Genomic DNA, 22,829 nt, shown 5'->3' on the forward strand with positions numbered 1-22,829 from the left:
GGGGTAAGTTAGGACGATTCTAAGGGCCCATGCCCTTTAGGGGCCCCCAGAGATCTACTTTGCTGTGGTAGGGGGGGGGGGCCCAAACTCATATTTTGTCATAGGGCCCAAAATTGCGAGCAGCGCCCCTGACTATCTGTGTCCTTAAACTCTCGTTTTTGGGTCGACAGCTTATAAAAACATAGCTATGTGTTTTTTAGTTTGTTTATTGTACACCTTGTCTCATAGCAGCTTTTAGACATTGTTCTGTTTTTTTGTTATAAGTCAGAAATGACAAGGAGTCCGCTTCCCGGCGTTCCCGCTAATACAAGAGAGCGTTGGATTGTATTCTCTCAGATGTGGGCGTGGCCTGAATGCGTCCCGTATAGGTAAAATTTACAGATGGCCACGCCCACTCTTAGGGGAAGAAAAAGGAGGATACGGTTGTCTCAACCGTTTGTGCGATTGCAAAAACAAGGTCCGTATTTTTATACAAGCTATCTGCCATTTAGCTACATTTTACATTGCCATTCTGCATATTACATTTCAAACGCCCTCTAAATTCTTTTAGAATTTACGTGGTACCATTTTGGAGAATACCACTGCCATGTTTCATGTCCAAAAACTGTTAGTATATAAAACCAACAAATAAAACAATATTTACCAGATATTTCTCCGCTTTCCAACGAGCTACGCAGAATTGCTAGGTAACGTTTCTCACGTGTAACAGGCATGGTAACAGGTTCGTGTGGAATCTTCTCCAAGAAGCTCGTGTTTAGCACGGAGAGCTTTGAGTGTGACTCTTTTCCGTTTCCAGTAATTTCTACGGGCAACAAAACCAGAGGCAGCAGTCGAGAGGGTTCCAGAAGCGAGAGCTCACTCGTGGCGGACACATACTGTTAAAACCCACCGCTTCAACTGTTTTCAGCAGAATATCTATTAAATCACTATGGCGAAGTGGGGAGAAGGAGACCCTCGCTGGATTGTGGAGGAGAGAGCGGATGCTACAAACGTCAACAACTGGCACTGGTGAGAGTCAACCGGCACATCCACACTCACTCACTCAAGCCATCTTGATGCTAAAATGCTAAAGCACACTCGCCGCTGACCTGAGCTGTCCTCTTTGAATCAGTTGTCTTATGAAGACTCTTGAGCGAAAAAAATATAACTTGATAAGGGCAACGTAACCGCTCGCTGCGAACAAGATAGCCGAACTTGTTGTTTTTGTAGTTATTTTATCTTTGAGGTGAAATGGTGATGTCTGGCTAGAGGTCCATTAGCGTCGTCACAAGTTTATTCATGCCATGCTTTCACACATCTTTCACGCGACTGCTTTATTGTCGATATATTTCTATCATTTGACGAAAATCTTGTTTTTGTTCGTTTATTAACGTACTTGGGTTGTCAGCTGTTGTTATCGGACAAATCACATCGTTTCCGCCGTTCGTTGTCTCAGCTTCAGCAGCGGAAAGCAGCATGGTCATTGAATATTACTGAGGAAGAGATACTCCCAGTTTTCTTAGAGCAAGTTACAAGTGTGATGAATGCTAGGTTAAATAGGTTAACGCGGCGTTTGAAGGTAATTCTATCAGGTGGATTTGAGAGAACTGAAGCATTTGAACCATTGTGTTTAAAATCATCTCAGTCCATAAGTTAAATAGGTTTAACAGTTGTCAACAATTGCTTTTAGTTTCAACCGTAACCAAGAAACATTATTCAGCAAGAAAGTTACATAAAACTATAGTTAGTCAAGAAAAATTCTCATTGTTCTGTCATGAAAAACCTGGACAACAAATACTACTATTGTTTTTTTTTTCCTGCATTCGAATCTCAGGACATTTGTCTATGTTTTATACTAGTTAGACTAATCGTTTTTGCTGTATTGGAAAACTGCAAAATTGGAATGACAGTTGTGATCCTGGACCACAAAACTAGTCATAAGGGTCAATGTTTTAAATTGAGATTAATACATTATCTGAAAGCTGGATAAAGAAGCTTTCTATTGATGTCTGGTTTGTTAGGATGACACAATATTTGGCCAAAATGCAACTATTTGTATATCTAAAATCTGAGGGTGCAAACAAATCAAAATATTGAGAAAATCACCTTTAAAGTTGTCCAAATGAAGTTCTTAGCAATGCATATTACTAATCAAAAATTTAAGTTTTGATATATTTACGGTAGGAGTTTTACAAAATATCTTCATGGAACATGATCTTTACTTAATATCCTAATGATTTTTGGCATAAAAGAAAAATCGATGGCAATTGCTACAAATATACCTGTGCTATTTAAGACTGGTTTTGTGGTCCAGGGTCACAATTCTGAAAATGCATACAATTCTGATAATCTAATGTTTTGGTGTCATAACAGTCTTATTTAGAATACAAGGTCATAAATAATATAAACTGCAAAATAATGGAGTCATATTAATGCATATATGCCTTGTATTACTAGGACCGAGAGGGACGCCACAAACTGGTCATCAGAGAAGCTGAAGGACCTGCTCATGGGGTTGCAGGTGGAGAATGAAGGCGGCAAGTGTGAGATCACAGAGGTCAGCAAGGTGGAGGGAGAAGCGTCCATCAATAACCGCAAAGGGAAGCTTATATTCTTCTATGAGTGGAATCTGAAGGCCTCCTGGAGTGGTGAGGAAAATTATTTGGATCAGAGGATGAATATGGCTAATTAAACATTTAACTGAATCAGTTATTCAGTTTTGGAGGCACTCTATAAACTATTCACATGATTTGGGCCATCTGTTTGTATAGGGACGTCAAAATCCGGCATCAAGTACAAGGGGAATATTGAAGTTCCAAACCTTTCAGATGAAAATGACATGGATGACCTTGATGTAAGTTACACAACTAATTAATGTATTTTTAAATATGAGTAAAAAAATTAAAAAAAAACAATTTCCGAGGGACATTAGTAATATTGGTATCAGTCTTCTTTGTGTTCACATTATTTTAAGGATTGAATGAGATTATTGCAATATAAAAGTATAAATAAAAACATTACTGTTAGGTGGGATTAATTTCGATTGCTTTCAGAAAAAATGTGATTAATTAGATAATTTCGATTGACAGCACTGCTTAAAAGAATTTAAAATTAGACAAAACAACAACAAAAAGATGTTTCTTATTTTAATTTTTTTTGTCTTAACTGTTATTATTGAATATTGAACACTGAATATTGAATAACTGTTATTTCCACAGTGTTGGAAACCTGGATATATGAGGAAGCCTCATTTTAAAAGTACGATTTCTAGACCTGGAAAATTCATATATTATAACATCTTACAACATATAATGAATATACATGTTTCTAGTTATGCTAAGCTCTAAAATGTTTTATCAGGTAGAAATTATGAATATTTTTCTTTAAGACCTTATCTAGTAAATCACATAGAACTGGAAAAGTCATGGGGCCTATAAAAAAATGCCTTAGAGCCAAAATGTTAAAAACCACCGTTCTAAAGTACCTAGAACAAAAGTAATTTGTTTGTTAGATGTGATGAATTCATTCTGAGTGTATCTACTGTGTAAGTGATGATATTAAGTCTGGGTATTTATTTGGGGTCACTCACAGATCAGTGTGAGTCTTTGTAAAGATGAGCCTGAGACAGAGCTGCTTTCTCTGATGAGGAGGGAAGGAGTCCAAAAAATCCGCACAGCCCTGGCCAGCTATGTGGACTACCTCAAAACAGGTAAATCTTACAGAGATGCTAAAAGACGAGGGCCAGTGTTATGCAGAATTTAGCTCTAACCCTAATCAATCACACTTAAGCAAGTGCATCAATTTCTTCAGGATCCCTAGAAAATGTTTGAGCTAACCTCTGCAGGGCAGTGGCCCTCCAGCGCCAGATTTAAGATTTAAAGCATTGCGTTGCTACATTGTTGTCTGTTGGATGTGGATTGTTGTAATATGTTATCATCTTTTGTAGAGTTCACACAGGGCATGATCCTGCCAACAGCCAATGGTGTGATGAAACAACAGACAGCCCAGGCAACAACCAAATCAAACAAAACTCAGGTGAGCCTTAAATTGTACTTCTAAATGCTAATATGTAATTATCGATTGATTTATCTGGTAGCTTTCAATTATATCTGAATACTTATGCCACATGGATGAGTTTGTGTCAATTACAAAATATCAAAGCAAGTAGCATCTACTAACAAAACACTTCAACCAACACTTTGGTATTTTTAGTGGCTCTATTAGCAGGGGTTCGTTTGGGTAGGTGTGAATGTAGCAATCTCACTCGAGTGCACACCAAAAGCGGACCAAAGAAGCATGGTCTCGGTACGCTTTCAAATGAACACTGGAGCGGTTTGTTTATGGTGAGAACATGATCCGAACTCGCAATAGTACTGCGCCTTTTTGGACTAATCCAGCTGCTGTAGTCAGCTGCGCTGTTCATTATGGGATGAGGACAAGTATTTGTTGACCGTTAGCGACTTGGCGGATAAACTTGGAGTTGTGAGGAGGTGCGGAGCATCGTAAATTTCAACAGACTAGCGTGCAACAAGTCAGTCATTGAAATAACCAGCATTGAAAGATAACGAAGAAGAGGGAGAACAAGCAGTAAGTCAGTAATTTGTTCGCGAACGTGGCAAATGTGTATAACAACAATGGCGTCTGCATAAGCAACTTTTAGCAAAACGCTGAATTAATCAGTCTGCGCTTTGTTTCCCGGCGGACTGAATATAAACGCGACACTCGCGTCTCCTGGAAATCCGGTCAAATTCAACGAATCAGATGACGACTTCGACATTCCTGAAGTGTTTCCAGTTAAGTGTACCATATGCATCAGACGTTTAGCCAACGTTCCGTTGGCGTGACGTCTGAGGCTGAGACTAGTCTGATGATCATCTTAGGTCCCATCTTTCGAAAACTCACAAGAACACTGCAATCTTTTCATTGTTTAGCAGTTTAGAAAATATGTTCAATGACACTATCTGGCCAACGAGTGATGTGGATGTTGTCACATGACTGCATTTTGGTTCGTTTTAACTGGTTTGGACCAGAGCAATCCGTGTGGTGTGAAAAGGACCCAAAATGGCAGAAAAATGCTACAGTGTATCATTTGTTGCCCTTTGTCTGGACCAAATGAACCGAACCACAGATGTGAAAGCACCCTTTGTCCTGGAGGGCAGGGGCCTCATGTATCAACGCTGCGTACGCTCAAAAACTTTGCGTACGCCAGATTTCACGCTCACGTTTGGATTTACTAATGATGAAATTAACGTGAGAATGTGCGTTGATCCACGCCAACTCCATGTCTGGCGTACGTGTATTTTTTGTGCGTGTGTTTGTTTTATTTCCCTTGGCGACTCCTAGAGGCAATTATTTTAAATTGCACACTACAAAGTATCGCACCAACACATGTGGAAAACATTGCTATTAATTTATAATTGATAAAATGGGTTAATTGAGACAATATTTTTCTACCAATTATGTGATTTAGAACATATAAAAGCATTTGCAAATGTATACATCCCTTAGTCTATGGCAATGGCAGTGTTGGCCTTATTGGAGGACATTGTCAATGGCCAAATCCAAAGGGAACGCGTTTTTAGGGATCACAGTGATTTTCTGGCCCACGATGATGACTGGTTTATAAGCTGTTTCAGATTTCCAAGAGCTATCCTCTTGGAGCTCTTTGCTGAGTTGAGTCCAAATTTGGAGACAGCGAGGAGCCACGCATTACCCGTTCCCTTACAGGTGCTGATAACGCTTGGTTTCCTGGCAAATTGTTCTTTCCAAAGGGAACTGGCAGATCGCTCGGGGTTAAGCCAGTCGTCTTTGAGCCATGCAATGCCAGCTGTATGGGACGGGATCATCCGCATGTCTAGCAGGTATATAAGATTTCCATACCATGCAGTTGACCAGCCAAACAAAGCGCAATTTGCAGCGATCACCGGTTATCCTAATGTAAGCGCAAGCGATCGACTGCACGGACATTGCTATGAAGGCGCCATCTGAAGAACAATTTGGATACGTGAATCGGAAACAGCTAAGTTTTACTTTATTTTATTTTATTGAGCGTAATTATTTAACTGCATATCAGGAGACCGCGGTTATCCATTAAAGACGTGGCTGTTAACCCCCCTCAACAACCCACAAACTGACCAAGAGCGCAGATACAATGATGCCCATTCTCGCACTTGTAGAGCGGGCGATTTGGCAGCTGAAATGCCGGTGGCACCAGAGCCGTGCACAGACCTTTTGAGGGGCATGTGCTGAAACTGAAAAAAGGGCTCCCCCCAACCCCTCCACCACCAAAAAAATAACACACAATAATATTCTTATTTTATATTTAATTAGTATTAATAACTTTTATACAGATAATATACATATAGAGGGTATGTAAATATCTTATGTGTATATATATACTGCGATCCACTGGGATGTCCCTCTCAATGGCTATATAGGCTATATAATATGATGAAATGTTAATAAATTACATGTAATTTACAAGCATCAGCAAATTCAGCAGATAACCATAAAATCAAAATAGAAATTTCTTATAAAATATTTTACCTAGCTGACAAGGATCACTCGGTTGCTTTGTGTCAAACTAAATCACATTATGTCAACATCACACCGTGTGGTGAGGCATTATATGAACCTTTATAGACATAGGCCTACTATTGTTTATTTCATAAAGACAACGTTGCACTTATTCAAACAAGATATTTTACCGTTACAAGACAACGATCATCTGCTTGCGCTCTATGACTCTGACTGATGCGCTGAAACGTAGGCTAAGTCGCCGCTGTTCTCCACCTGCACCTTTACATCGGACCATTTCTTTTTTTAATTCGTTCACAGTGCGATGTTCAAACCCCACTGCGTTAACCGCGTCAGCTAAACTCTCCCACTCTATTTTTTTTTTTTTTTTTTTACAAACTTGCAAATAACAGTTTTTCTCCGGTCTACCGGTGAGGAGCACCTTCAAATCACATTCTGTTAAGTTTCTCTTGCTTGCTTTTTCGTTTGGTTTTGCCAAAGTGGAGTCATTACCATATTAATACGGGGGAGGAGGCAGGGAGGGGTTTTGCGCTCGTGCATGTGCGCTCAATTTCACGTTAATTCAGATGTACAAAGAGATATGCGTGGAATTCCGCGTACGCAGTGTTTCATACATCTGATTTTTTTACTGCGTACGCACATTTACAGCTTTGTCCGTACGCAATGTTTTAGGATTAATTCAACGCAAGTCTTTGTACATGAGGCCCCAGGTGTCCTGTAGAGTTTAGCTCCATCCCCAATTAGCCACACCTGAACCAGCTAATCAAGCTCTTACTAGGCCTACTAGAAACTTCCAGGCAGGTGTGTTGAGGCAAGATGAAGCTAAACTCTGCAGGACAGCGACCCTCCAGGATTGAGTTTGGGCACCCCTGCTTTTCAGCCTTGTTCAGACTGTGAGTCCAAATCCGATTTTTGTGCATTGTCCGATCTACATGATTTGCTGCTTTTCCACTGTCGGGCCAAGGCGAGCCAGTGCTATCAGCGGGCCGGGTGAGGCTAATAGCCTCCGACCTGTAGCACCAAGCCCAAAATCACACCGCACTTCCACCGTCGGGCCAGAAACTCTGCAGCGCTTCACTAAAACCTGCCCTTTACACACCTCTTTGGAACAACGTCACACAACCCCATCATTTCACCAACAAAGAGATAAAAGCAACTGTTTGTTTGCATTTTTTGTTGTTTACTTCGATTTAAATGCAAAACTATTGATGTTTTACCAGCTTTACAAAGTGATACATTGATCGTACTTAATTAATTTGTCAGGATTAAAAATTAGTCACAGAAATAGTGGTATTTATCGTTTTATTTCACGAAAGTGGACACATACTTATGCAGTCGCGTCTGTTTCATTTATTATGTTTAATTGTAGTCACAGTATACATCACATTTAGAAAGAATGATAATTTCTATAATTTACCATCAAAAATACAACCAGAGGGAGATTAGCAGAGGGAACTCCTGAGCAAAAACTATGGTCTTGATATTGGACATGGAGGTCTGCACAGGCTTTAAACAGAAGCTCAAACCCAGCCCATACCCGAGATCGTCTGACCTGACCCGAGCGGCACTGTTCAATTTAGAGCCCAAACCAAAATTGTTTTTTACAACGAATAAACTAAGCTTTTTAAATATGCTGTGTTTCGTGATTGAATGCAACGACCAGTAAACAAATACAGCGAAACGGTGTCATTATGGCTCACGGCCAGCAAAAAAAAAACACTTACCAGTTATGAAATTTTACAAACAACAAGTGCAGTGGTCACATAAATTCTGTTTTTAAGTTTTTAATGGTTGTAACGACAAGATCAGAATTTCTCCACTGTGCAGTTTTCATTATAAACTGTAATAAGTTAATAAGGCAAAGGGTAAAAATTACAGTCATTTTCGTCAGTTATCGCTTGGTCTAGCATTCTGTCTGCTTTAATTCAGACACAGAGATGAAGTTTGGTAAGATCACATATTTGAATGAATTAGCCAGAGAAAGGGGAATGAAAGTTGTGTGTGATTACCTGCATCTGTGCATCTCTCTCTCTCTCTCTCTACAAACAATGAAGTTTAGTTAGTGATTTTTACCCACTCGTTGCTGAGAAATATAATGTAGCGAGTCAGTATTATTGATGCTATTTTATTAATAAAAGTTTCTCTGCACCACAGTGTTTCTGTGTTTGCGCTGCGTGTTCTCCGATCTCTAGGTGCAAGTAATGTGTCCGTGGCATGGTGCATATAGTTTATCTTAGCTACGAACCGAACCAAAAGCTATTCATTAAATATAAACCCAAGTTAACCGAAAACCTGAGAGAATTTCGGGACCCGTCGGGCTCAGATCGGGTAGCAGACCTCTTGGACATTGGATCTCAAATATAAGTTATTTCAAACACTCGCTGCTATTGGAAAGTGAGTTTTGAGCCAAATTAGTTCTTTAATGCTGGTGATAGTGACAGTGGAAACGCAGCTGGCCCTGGCACGCACTAGCACGCCCGCTTTTGGCCCGACAGTGGAAATGCAGCTATTGACTGTCTGCATTTTGTATCGCAAATGTTCAATTCCTATTTGTGTGTCCTGTAGCGCTGTTTTGTTTTATTAAATATCTGCATTGATTTCTATGGCAATGATTTTGCATTGATATGCCTACGCTAAAAACTACAATAACAGCAAAACTGTTTGCAATACAGGTGTTGTTTTACAAAATGACAACATGGTAACATTGCGCTGGATTATATTATGTATTATGAGGCAGTGGCAGAAATGTAGAAAGCCGGAATCTGAGGCTTTATTCCGTGCTGCCATCTATGTCAGTCTCAAAACTCAGAGATCTGTAGACCAGCAGTATTCTGTCATTTTCTGCTCAACTTGCACTTCACAAGAGCGCTACCTGATGTGTTTACATTTAATGTGATGTGAGAAAGTTACATTGGCAAAAAAATCTGATCTGAATGGTCACACTTCAAAAGGATTTCCAGAAATGCGTTTCGAATAAGATTTCAAACCACATTTGAATGTAGCTTGAAAAAGATTTTTTATTTGTTTTTGCCGTTCAGCTAAATATGATCAGATTCCAATCGGATATGCACAAAAAAATTGATTTGGACTGACAGTCTGAGCAAGGCTTATGAAAGTAATCTACTGTTATTTTTACCAATGGTGTCTTTTTGTCTTTCAGTAAAATAAATGGCATTTGCTTTGATATTTTGTTATATTCTGTTATATAGCATGGTGTGAAAATGCATTTTGGGTCATTTTATACATCCAGATATGTTTTAAAGCTACCATTTTTGGACAAATCATGTCATGATGCGTTGAAAACAATAATTTAAATATGCTAAAAAGGCTGTTAAAGCTGTGCCACGTAAGTATGTATTATTGAGCTGTTAGATTAAAACAATTGTTCAAAGTACAAATGTATATGCCTGCTTTATTCCGATTCAATAATGATTTGTTTTGAGCAGCTTGGTTGTATTTTGTGGGAAAATGTCAGGCTTATGTCATTCATTCTTATGCGTGTTTGTCATAACTGCAAATACAGAAAACAAGCTTTAGCAACTAAATTCAGAATCAGAATCAGAATCAGAATGAGCTTTATTGCCAGGTATGTTTGCACATACTAGGAATTTGTTTTTGTGACAGAGCTCCACAGTGCTACAGAATGACAGTGACAAGACGATACATATTATAAATAGAACAATATAGAGGTATACAAGACAGACAATGTGCAAAAATAGCAAAGACATTTGAATGGAAGTAAGTATGTGCTTTAAATAAATAACGGAAAAATGAATAAAGAATGTATAGTGTTGTATGTTCCACGATCAAGTGTTCATGAGATGGATTGCCTGAGGAAAGAAACTGTTTCGGTGTCTGGTCGTTCTAGTGCTCAGTGCTCTGTAGCGCCGACCGGATGGTAACAGTTCAAAAAGTGAGTGTGCTGGATGTGAGGGGTCCAGAGTAATTTTGGCAGCCCTTTTTCGTACTCTGGATAAGTACAGATCTTGAAGGGTAGGGAGGGTTGTACCAATGATTCGCTCAGCAGTCCGGACTATCCGACGTAGTCTTCTGAGATCAGAATTTGTAGCTGAGCTGAACCAGATGGTAATTGAAGTGCAGAGGACGGATTCAATGATGGCAGAGTAAAACTGTTTCAGCAGTTCCTGTGGCAGGTTGAGTTTCCTCAGCTGGCGGAGGAAGTACAGCCTCTGCTGGGCCTTTTTCACAATGGAGTCTATGTGAATGTCCCACTTCAGGTCCTGAGAGATGGTATTTCCAAGGAACCTGAATGACTCCACTGTGTTTACAGTGCTGTTCATGATGGTGAGTGGGGGGAGAGCAGGGGGGGTTTTCCTGAAGTCTATGATCATCTCCACAGTCTTGAGCGTGTTGAGCTCCAGGTTGTTATGACTGCACCAGACAGCCAGCTCTTTTACCTCCTGTCTGTAAGCAGACTCGTCACCGTCCTGAATGAGGCCGATAAGTGTGGTGTCGTCTGCAAACTTCAGGAGCTTGACAGAGGGGTCTTTGGAGGTACAGTCATTTGTATACAGGGAGAAGAGCAGTGGGGAGAGGACACAACCCTGAGGGGCGCCAGTGCTGATAGTACGGGTGCTGGATGAGAATTTTCCCAGCCTCACTAGCTGCTGCCTGTCTGTCAGGAAGCTGTTGATCCACTGACAGACTGATGTGGGCACAGAGAGCTGAGTTAGTTTGGGCAGGAGGAGGTTTGGGATGATAGTGTTGAAGGCTGAACTGAAGTCCACAAACAGGATCCTCGCGTAAGTCCCTGATTTGTCCAGATGCTGCAGTATGAAATGTAGACTCATGTTCACTGCATCATCTACAGACCTGTTTGCACGATAAGCAAACTGCAGGGGGTCCAGTGAGGGTCTGGTGATGTCCTTCAGATAAGCCAGAACCAGTTTCTCAAACGACTTCATGACGACAGATGTTAGCGCCACAGGTCTGTAGTCGTTAAGTCCTGTTATTTTGGGTTTCTTTGGAATGGGGATGATTTCAGAACGTTTGAGAGAGGCGGGGACTTCACACAACTCCAAAGACCTATTGAAGATCTGTGAGAAAATGGGTGCCAGCTGATCTGCACAGGTTTTCAGACAGGCTGGTGTGACACCGTCAGGGCCTGGTGCCTTTCTTCTTTTGTTCTTTTTGAAGACCTTGCGCACCTCATCTTCACTGATTTGAATGGGAGTTGCAGGAGTGGGGGAGAGGGGTGATGTTGGAGGTGTAAATGGTGTCTTTTCAAACCGACAATAGAACTCGTTCAGATCGTCTGCCAGTTGCTGATTCTGCAAAGTGCTGGGGGATGATGTCTTGTAATTGGTGATGTGTTTTAGACCTTTCCACACTGATGAAGAGTCACTGGAATGAAATTGGTTCCTTATCTTTTCGGAATAATTTCTCTTTGCCACTTTGATCTCCTTTTCCAGTGTGTATTTGGCCTCTTTATACAAGACTTTGTCCCCTTTCCTGTAAGCATCATCTTTGACATGACGAAGCTGTCTGAGTTTTGCAGTGAACCATGGTTTGTCGTTGTTGTAAGTTAAGCGAGTCCTGGTAGGAATGCATAAATCCTCACAGAAACTGATATATGAAGTAACAGTCTCTGTAAGCTCGTCCAGATCGGTAGCAGCAGCTTCAAAAACACTCCAATCAGTACATTCGAAACAGGCTTGTAAAGCCCGCTCTGTTTCGTTGGTCCATCTCTTTACAGACTTTGCTACAGGTTTAGCAGATTTAAGTTGTTGCCTGTAGGTTGGTATAAGATGAACCAGGCAGTGATCAGAAAGTCCCAAAGCTGCCCGTGAGACAGAGTGATATGCATTCCTTATTGTGGTGTAACAGTGGTCCAATATATTTCTATCTCTGGTCGGACATGTGATGTGCTGTCTGTATTTTGGAAGTTCACGGGAGAGATTTGCTCTATTAAAATCCCCAAGAATGATTAAAACAGAGTCCGGGTGTTGTTGTTCTGTCTCTGTGATGTGATCAGCGAGTTTCTGTAACGCCAGGCTCACGTGCGCTTGCGGTGGAATGTACACACTCACGAGAATGAACGAGCAAAACTCTCGCGGCGAATAGAACGGCTTACAGTTTATGAAAAGCGCTTCAACATCAGAACAGCATATTTTCTTTAACACTGTTACATCTGTACACCACCTCTCATTGATGTAAAAGCACGTCCCGCCGCCGCGCGATTTCCCCGTCGATTCTGCGTCGCGGTCTCCTCTGAACAGCTGATATCCCGGGAGATGAATCGCGCTGTCCGGTATAGCCGCGTTCAGCCAGGTTTCCGTGAAACACAGAGCAGCAGAGTGTGAGAAGTCCTTATTTGTCCGGGAGAGCAGAAGGAGTTCGTCCGTTTTGTTTGGTAGAGACCGGAGATTTGCCAAATGTATGCCTGGCAGTGTCATCCTGAATCCACGCTGACGAAGCTTCACGAGCGCGCCGGCGCGCTTCCCCCGCGTCCTGCGCGTCCTGCGCGTCCTGAAGCCTTTGGTAAGCGCCGCCGCTCCGCCAACTATGATGTTGAGCAAAACGTCCGAATAATCAAAAACCGGTAGGAGATTTTGTGGTATGTTCTGCCTAATGTTTAGCAGTTCATCCCTTGTAAAACTGATCGTGTTTGCAAAACAAAAAACAGGAAAAACGAACAAAAACACTAAAACAACTGGAGAGCTAAGCACAGAGGCTGCCATTCGCGGCGCCATCTTGTTCAGCAATAAATTGTGGTTGGCTTGTATCTACAATAAATAGAGTTGGGAATTTTACCTAGTTGACTAGCTAGCATGTATCATGGACAGTTCGTCAATAATTACTCACCGTCATGTCATTCCAAACCCGTACGACTTTCGTTCTTCTTCGAAACACAAATTTGTTTTTTTGTGCACAAAAGGTATTCTTGTCCACTGTCGCAGGAACAATAAAATGAAAGTCTTTATTAGCTTTCTAGCCTTCTACCCTTGAATGTGGTAGTTGCATTGCTGTCTATGCAGGGTCAGAAAGCTCTGATTCCATCAAAAATATTTTAATTTGTGTTGATGAACGAAGGCCGTACGGGTTTGGAAGGACATGAGGGTGAGTAATTAATGACATAATTTTCATTTTTGAGTGAACTAGCCTTTTAACAGCACCTTAATATATGTTGGGGGAAAAATTAAAATGTTCCTTATTATCAGTGAAGCCTGATGTAGCATGACAGTTGTTAAATGTATCTTGATTCCTCAAAACATCTTAACAGCTACTCTGCAAGTAACATGCAGTTTCCAACCACAGATGAAGATGGAGAGGCCAAAGTCCTGCAAGGCAGCTTCAGTTTAAATTTATCATTTGTTTGTGTTTTCAGATTGGCTCATGTAGCACTGCTCCTCCTCCTTCCAACACAGGGGTAAAAATCCCCACCTGCAAGTTTTCATTAAAAGACACCTTCCTCACCTCACCAGATGATCTTTACAGGGTCTTTCTCAATCAGGAGGTGAGTCTTCTGCTGCCACCACCACAGCTGACTGCCCATTAGTTAGAACTATAGTGAGACTCCCTTTTAATAACATGATCATGTCTTATTAGTGGTAACATTTGTTTGAGAGGAATGACAAATTGTGTGTTACAGATGCTGCAGGCTTTTACACGCAGCAGTGCTGTGGTTGAGCCCGAAAAGGGTGGGAAGTTTCGCCTGTTGGACGGAAACGTGAACGGAGAGTTCCAGGAGCTGGTGAGATTACAGTTTCAAATCACACAAAGCATGATGACTGGAGATGCTCACCTTTAAATAAACAACTCCGCTTAAAATACATGCAGTGATGATCAACTGTGATGACTGAATTATGATTTGATTTATGAAACCATGTGCTGTGGGTTTGACAGGTTCCTGAGCAGAAGATAGTCATGAAGTGGAGGTTCAACTCATGGCCTTGTGGTAAGAGAACACTAAATATGCTCACCCAACTGACAATTTGCATTCATTTGACAGTTAAACGGGATAGATCACCTAAAAATGAAAAATCTGTCATTAACTACTCCACTCTTAAGACCTTCGTTCATTGGAACACAAAATAAGATATTTTTGATGAAATCGAAGGGGTTTTGACACCGCATAGACAGCAACGCTACTACAAAATTATGTCCACTGCTGTCACATGAACTATTTTAACGTCCTTTCCGGTGTTGAGGGGTAACGCATTAGAAGTAATCAGATTACTTGTTTCAAGTAACTAGTAAAGAAACCTGTTACTTTTAGTAAAAAGTTACTTTATCAATTAAATAACGCCAGTTATGTTTTTACATTTATTGATTGAAAGCGCTCCCATTACCATGTTGAGAGAAATTGGGAGTCAGATGTTACTTTAGTTCTATAATAAATGTGAACATGCTTAGTTGAATAAATTTTGTATTTAATCCCATTTTATTAACCAGTGTCTTCACTGACCTTCACTGATCCAATTCAGCCATACTAAGCATGCCTTTTTTATTGCTGAACAGTGAACTTTTTATATTAAAAATAAACAAGCAAGCCCTGCTCAGATTAAAAAGTAACGTAACGCATTACTTTCTATAAAAAGTAACTAAGTAACGTAATCAGTTACTTTTTTAGGGAGTAATGTAATATTGTAATGCATTACTTTTAAAAGTAACCTTTTTTTCCATCACTTTCCTTACTTCCTTTCTGGGTCATGAACATGGTAGTAGCATTGCTGTCTACGCAGGGTCAGAAAGCTCTCAAATTTCATTAAAAATGTAGAACAACATGCGGGTGAGTAATTAACAACAGAATTTTTATTTTTGGGTGAACTATCCCTTTAAAGGGTTATGAAACCTCAGACAACTTTTTTTTTGTTGAGATTTTAGCAGTAGTGTTTGTTGAACATCATAGAAAGCAATGTTGGCATCTGTTAATATGAATTGTTAGAGATAACTAGTTAATTTTGAGCTTTTTTTTGCGCTATTTTCATCTTCCGGGTTTAAAATCTACATTGTCCTGACGTCACCGTTTGTGACGCGGCGATGGACTATAGTACATCGATGGCGCATCGGTGTCTCATAAATATTCATAACGCTGCGTGTTATCCTATGAGAAGTCGATTCGCTTAATTATTTATGACAGCGTGTGCTGATTTGCTGTGGCGGGCGCTTCAGACTATGAGATTGCGTACATTAACTGAGAGGAACGTTCATGGATGAAACAGAGTGTATGAGTTCGGCACACGCGATTCATTCACAAAGTAAGTGTAAGCGGTTTTTCCTTGACGCAACCAATCAAAAGGCTTATATAAACGCGGCAAAATAAGCCTTAACAGTTATTAGTGGTTCAACAGTGTGTTAAATTTATAGGTTTTCGATGCATAGTGCAAAAGGATGTGCATTTGTGTTTTAAACTCGTGGGGAGCGAAATGAAACTTTTTATCCATCAAAGAATCATGAAAAAATAACACTTAATTGCAGCACAGCTCCTTTCAACATTGATAATAAGAAATGTTTCTTAAGCATCTAATCAGCATATTAGATATTAGATTTCTGAAGGATAATTTGACAGTGAAGACTGGAGTTATAAGTTATTTGCTATCACAGGAATAAATCACATTTTAAAATATATTAAAATATAAAATAGTTCTATATAACATTTGCTGTTTTTACAGTATTTTTTGATCAAATAAATGCATTAGTCTGAGCACATTTATTTTTTTTTAATGTAAAAATTTTACTGACCAGAAACCTTTTTAATGGTAGTATAGTTCACTATATGGCAGAAGAATAATACATGTAAACAGGGCCTAAAATTAACACTTGCCAAGTGCCAAATCCCAGTCAAAATTGGAGTTGGTAAGTAATTGTAACAATGTCAATTGGAAGTTGGCAGGTGAAACTTTTACGAAATATTAATTTCAGAAGATTAACTTTTACCTTCTTTATTCTTTACAGGGTTCATACACATTTTTACCAGTAAAATTCCATGACTTTTCCATGACTTTTCCATGACTTTAAGTAAATATTCATGACTTAATGATTCATGAAATGTATATGTATCAGGGCTCGAAATTAACTTTTTTACTTGGTAGCAGTGCTGCTCCCAACTTCAAAAAATTAGGAGCATCTAAAAAAATGGGGAGATGTCTATTTGACGTCTGCATTTACATCTGCAAGACATCTACAAGACGTAGTTTGCTCATCTGCAATGTCTATTGGACGTTTCCTATCAGATGTCAAATAGACCTCTATTAGATGTTTGTGATTCAGAATGTATGTAAAACTGACATCTTACAGACGTCTGCCAGACGTTTGTACACAGCAGATGCTTTCCAGATCAATAGATCTTTAACAGACATCTTGCAAACGTACGTGTGCTTTGTGCGTTGTACAGTATATTGACACGGAGGCACCAGAATTGTATCTGACAGAATGTGCGCTGTAGCACGAAATATACTATATTTCTACAAAAGCAGATTGTGGAGACCTTTTAATTGTCCACAATAAAAAAAAAAAAAAAACTTTTCATACCCTTATAATAGCCATGCAGTTTGTGCAACGCCAGAACAGGGTTTGGTTGAGAGAGAGAGAGAGAGAGAGAGAGAGAAAACATCCAGTTCCAGGTTAAGCGGAGCGCAGTGTCAGTGACAGGGAGTCATTGACGGCTCAGGGGTCGCAAAATGTCAAAATCTCTGGTAGCCCTTTGGGCAGGTACTCATCAGATTTTGGGAGCCCGAAAATTAATTTAACTAGCCCAAATAAAAAATACCTTTTTAAAAAAGAAAAAATAGAAAATCAGATAGTTTAAATTTTAATCAAAAATGTTTATATATATAAAAAAAGATATATAAGATATATAGATAATTGCAATAATTTGACCATAAAAACCTGGAAAAAAAAATGGAAATAAAAATAATTCTTTGTCACTAGGGGGCGCTTTAGGAGCGCTGAAATATTAGTTTCCCTAGTAACGGCTGTACACAAATCAGCATTTACGCTGTTTTGTCAGACAAGAAATGAACATGCAACACGTTTCTGAGGACAGTCGGTTCCCTTCAGATACATTCATATATAGACATCCGTGCAGCGTTTTGACTTTGAAACGTGCAGTGCACATATTTATTCAATGACATCATTGCCTTTTTGAAGATTTATCCAACCCTATCGCGACCGTCTTTCCGTCCCCAACTGTAAGACCTCTTAAATTATAATCAAGACTTTTCTTTTACTATTTTAAATATTTATAACTTTTATGGCCTTACATTTGATACAAAACTGCGAGTCGCCGTTACCCCCATAGACTGGTTACCCCGCGCGACCGATCACGTGACCGTTTGTGTGCTCCTTAACTGGAATTTAAACAAAATTATCAGCAATATTCTAATATACAGAGATGGTGAAACAAATTTCCATGACTTTTCCAAAACTTTGTGGGTTAATTTAATTTTCCAAAACTTTTCCAGGCCTGGAAATTGCCATTTTAAAATTCCATGACTTTTCCAGGTTTTTCATGACCGTACGAACCCTGTCTTTATAACCCTAGAATGTGGCGACACATACCTGGGTTTATGCCACCTAAACGGTGCAGTGAAGTATAGTTTAAAATAGGGCTGCAACAAGTAATCTATAAAATTGATTATTACAGATAACGAAAATCATCGGCAAAGATTCTCATTATCGATTAATCGGGTCTGACCACAGTGCATCTACAGCTTCAGAGAGTCAAATTACAGGACTGAATGATGCATTTCTATGGACAAAATGAATCTAAAAATAGTGGAGGAAACGGAATGAGATGCTGCAGGAGAGTTATGTGATCCAAGCTGCCCAAAACATGAGAATTCTTTAGTTTAAACTTTAAGCTAATAGCATAATGGCTTGCCCTGTGAGGTGCTTTGACAGATTCGTTTGCATCCTTAGCATGTAAACTTTCAGTTTATGGTCATATCCTTATCTGTAAATATCACAAATTCTCACGAGCATTTCCATTTTTGCATAAAAGTCTGTTCTGACAGTCTGTGTTAAGTTTAAATCTTTACTGAATAAGCGTGTCAGACAGCCGGAACACAGAGAGGGACACAATTAATACTCAGCGCAAAAACATTCATTGTGCTGAAATATGTCGTTGAATGTTAAATTTAGGTTTAAAAGACAACATGTAGTGCACATTTATGTAAGGTAGGAACTGTAAAGGGATAACAGTGTCTAATTATCTGATATATAAATATCAGACACTTCATAGCCGCCTTTTATATAATGAAATGACCGTAAACGTGACTTTGAGCAAAGTGAGTTCCTGCAGAACATTCTTTCTCACCTGTTGGTTAACACAGAGTTTGTATTTATTCGTCTTTATTATCTGTATTAGGCTATTCTTTTCATTTTTAATGTAGAGATTTATACTTTGTTCACTTTATACAGTGCTTAACAAATTTAATAAAACAAGTTTATGTAAGGTGTTTAACAAATTATGTAAGGTTTGTGCCACTGCTGTTACAAACTAACAGTATTGGTGATTACCAAAATCATTTTTTAGCTTTCTATATTGGTTAGTCCTCTAATATGCAATAAGCTTTTTAGTAACAGTAGGCTATTTCTAATGCTATAATTATTGTGGTTTTCTGTAAAAAAAATCAAGCACTTTAGGCCCCGATCACACCGAACGCGTTTTTGCAGTAAGAGGCGCCTTTTTTGAATGGTTTTCTGTTGGCAGTGAGCGTTCTGCGCGCTGCTTATGTGCAGTTTTCGCCACCTGCTGCGCCTTGTGTTTTTGCAGAAGCGCTCTGAGCGCCTGAAGTTGAAAAAAAAAAAGCAACTCTGAGCGGAAAAACGCCCGACGTCATTCGCGTTTTTTCCATTGTCCAATCGATAGAATGGAGAGGCGGCCTTCTGTTGTGGTGACGAAAGTTTACCGTTGCTTAAAAAGTCCGGAGACTGCAAGAAATGGAGGAGAAACTTTTGGTGTCTGTCGTGGGTAACCCGGAGCTGTATTTTTTTGGGTTTCTGCTAATATGTCATTTTAATTAACAGCAAAAACCAAAGATTTTAGAGCGCTGGCGCTATAATCCTTTGATTTGACTGACAGGACAGTTGTTTTGGTCGTTGCCTAGCAACATAAAAACGGCAGCACACTGCTCTTTTTTTTAAAAGTCACCAAAAAAAGGCAGTGCTGTGCGCCTCGCGTTTTAGAACTAAAAGACGCGTTGGGTGTGATTGGGGCCTTATAGTGTTTTTCTTCAGATATTTGTCTTTTCTCTTTATTATGACCAGAGGTCTAATAAATTAAGCACTGCTTTCATAACATTCTTTTGACATGTTTGTCTGAAGGACAGGATGTGGAAAATTTGTGTCAATAAAATAAAAAAATTTAGATTTAAGCCAATTAATTGAAAAAATAAATAAACAAATAAATAAATCAACCAACTAATCGATTATCAAAATAATCATTAGTTGCAACCCTAGGTTGAAAGGTTGCGCGTTTGGCTGTACGCATATGCTGAGCCCCTTCATACAGCGCACCAGACAAAAACGCACACAATTGTCAAAATGTGTGGTTTTGACAAGTTACCACGTAAACATGGTCTTAAATGATTTCTAAAGTCTTAAATGACCGTAAGGGTTTGGAGAAAATCGGATACGTGTCAGATCCGCATCAGGTTTTAAAGAGACTGCGCTGCTTTTAAAGTGAAACCTGCAGTCTGTCATTGATGTAAATCAAAGGGCAATTTGATATTTCAGAGCCTAAAAATAAGAAATAATAACTTTCAATTGTAAATACTGTAATGTTGAATGGCTAAAATTATTCTGTAAGATTAAGGGAAATTCATTTAATAGAGACACCAGTAGCAGGACAAATAAAAAATTGATGCGTGCCCCATTATAAATATTGTATTTACCATCTCTCTCTTTTACTGTCTGACAGCTGACTTTGAGAAACGTCTAGCCGATCTGTCTAACTGTTTGTCCTTCCATTTTAATTTCAGAGCACTATGCGACGGTGACATTGACTTTCATAGACAAGGGCAACGAGACAGAGTTAAAGATTGAGTGTCGAGCGGTTCCCGAGAGTGAAGAGGAACGAACACGAGATGGCTGGCAGAGGTACTACTGCCACGCCATTAAACAGACATTTGGCTACGGCGCACGACTCTGTTGAGAGCCCAGGATGTAGCGGCCTCCGTTTTTGGCTCTTTTGTTTGTTTTATCATTTTTATTTTGTTCATCTTGCTCCACCTACAAAAGAGAGGATCTAAATGTGACTCTACTGAACAGCAGGCATCACATTGCTCCATTATCACGTTCCTTTATTTGGATGATTTTGATGTTTACAGTAAATAAAGAAAAAGAATGAAAATTCTGAAATGTAAGAGATGAAAAAATGTGCTGGAGAGGAGACTCGGGTCATAAGAAATATCTGTGTATGTGTGTAATATAGTGTACTTATTTTTAGCATGGTAACTCTCTGGCGGCACTCCTGTCCTGTTCTGTGAAAGGGTCACAGGGTTGAATGGTGCCTTTTATGCACTGGGTGGTTTTAGGTTAAGGTTAAGATGCTTTTCTCAGAGTTATGAAATTCTGGATCTTCTTAAAGATGGTTTGGAGAAAGAACAATAAAGAGATATTTCGGACCACTTAATTAATGTTTCTTTCTGATGGAAATGAGTTATTCATGTACATTTTTTGTCATGGCATCTAATAGTATTATGAACATATGTGATTTTTACTCATTTATATTCACCAAAACAAATGCAAGATGCAGAAAAGCTGTTTCTTTTGTCTCAAACAGTCTGTATTAAAAAGAAAATTGTGTAGAATACACAACTGGTTATTTTGAGATCACTGCTTTTCTATTTGCTTTGTATTACTGCGAATACTGTATTTCAGCCTTTCTAGGATTTGCCTGGTTTTAGCTGCTGAAATGTTTGAAATGCTTGAAAAGGGAACCACAGACCAATTTTAAATCACTTGGCAACAAGAAAATGTTGGATATATTGCCCCAAATTACAATCCAGAACTAGGTTTGAGGCCTGTTTGAGTTTTATTTATTTTCCTGTATATTTTCTGCATCACACTTTGTGACCAGACAAAGAGCATCATTTACTAAAAATAAAAGTACCTTTGAAACATCAACCTCAGATATTTTATTCAGCCATTATTTTGCATTACCCTATAATAGATGCTTGGTTATTTTAAACATTTGTTTTACTATTTACATCTTGTCATATCACAGTAGTTAGGTTAAGAGTAGAAAATGCATATTTATACAATATTGTGTAATATTGACATCTTAAAATATACCTTATAGAATATTTACTATAAAATACAATATGCCACTTAAAGAACCCTGCAACCTACTGTGGATAATCGTAGAATAAATATTTACCTTTACCTATAAATATTATATAATCACAAAAGTCACAGCTTAGAAAATCATATTAGATTATATGCATTAGACAGTTCAAACTACAGTTTTAATTATCAATCCAACCAAAGGAAAATTAGTGGAGCTGCTCAAAAAAAAAAAAAAAAAAAAAAACTACAAAATCTCTTATATAATAAACAAATTATTTACTTCCTTATCGGAATTTAAAACTCCCTGGAAAACTTGAAAACAAAAATTATATAATTATTTCATGGTCAATACAATACCACAACAGAGCAATTTCAAAAATTAAAAATGAATTATTTATGTCAGATGCTAAGAATAACAATAACACCCCCCCTCCCAAAAGATGTTGGCTCTTCATAAATAATACTGCAGTTTTCAGCAAGAGATTGTTCAATCTTGTCAAACTTAAATAAGAATAGAAGGAAAAATTAATATGAAAAATTTGTTAATACATCAGGTTTACACATAAATATATTAGGGCTATAAAACAATTATTCACATCCAAAAATGTATATATTAAAGAAAATATATTTATTATATGTGACCCTGGAGCACAAAACCAGTCTTAAGTCGCTGGGGTATATTTGTAGCAATAGCCAAAAATACATTGTATGGGTCAAAATTTTTGATTTCTCTTTTATGCCAAAAATCATTAAGAAATTAAGTAAAGATCATGTTCCATGAAGATTTTTTTGTAAAATTCCTACTGTAACCCTATCAAAATGTTTTTGATTTGTAATATGCATTGTTAAGAACCTAATTTGTACAACTTTAAAGGTGATTTTCTCCTTTGCATCCTCAGATTTCTGATTTCAAATAGATGTATCTCAGTCAAACATTGTCCTATCCTAACAAACCATACATCAATAGAAAGCTTATTTATTGAGCTTTCATATGATGTATAAATCTCAGTTTTGTCAAATTTACCCTTATGACTGGTTTTGTGGTCCAGGGTCACATA

General features: G+C 38.7%; 1 protein-coding gene across 1 annotated transcript; it reads left to right on the forward strand.

The window, feature by feature from the left end:
- The first annotated feature begins 816 nt into the window (after nt 1–816).
- On the forward strand, nt 817–21,609 carry ahsa1b (AHA1, activator of heat shock protein ATPase homolog 1b). Its single transcript, XM_073826872.1, has 9 exons — nt 817–1,008; nt 2,437–2,627; nt 2,751–2,833; nt 3,571–3,688; nt 3,926–4,014; nt 13,865–13,993; nt 14,129–14,230; nt 14,383–14,434; nt 20,463–21,609. Exons 1-9 carry the CDS (start codon nt 929–931, stop codon nt 20,633–20,635), a joined length of 1,017 nt encoding a protein of 338 aa, XP_073682973.1. The 5' UTR covers nt 817–928; the 3' UTR covers nt 20,636–21,609.
- Nucleotides 21,610–22,829: the final 1,220 nt, after the last annotated feature.

The sequence above is a fragment of the Garra rufa genome, chromosome 21 (assembly GCF_049309525.1).
Source record: "Garra rufa chromosome 21, GarRuf1.0, whole genome shotgun sequence".
Classification (NCBI taxonomy): domain Eukaryota; kingdom Metazoa; phylum Chordata; class Actinopteri; order Cypriniformes; family Cyprinidae; genus Garra; species Garra rufa.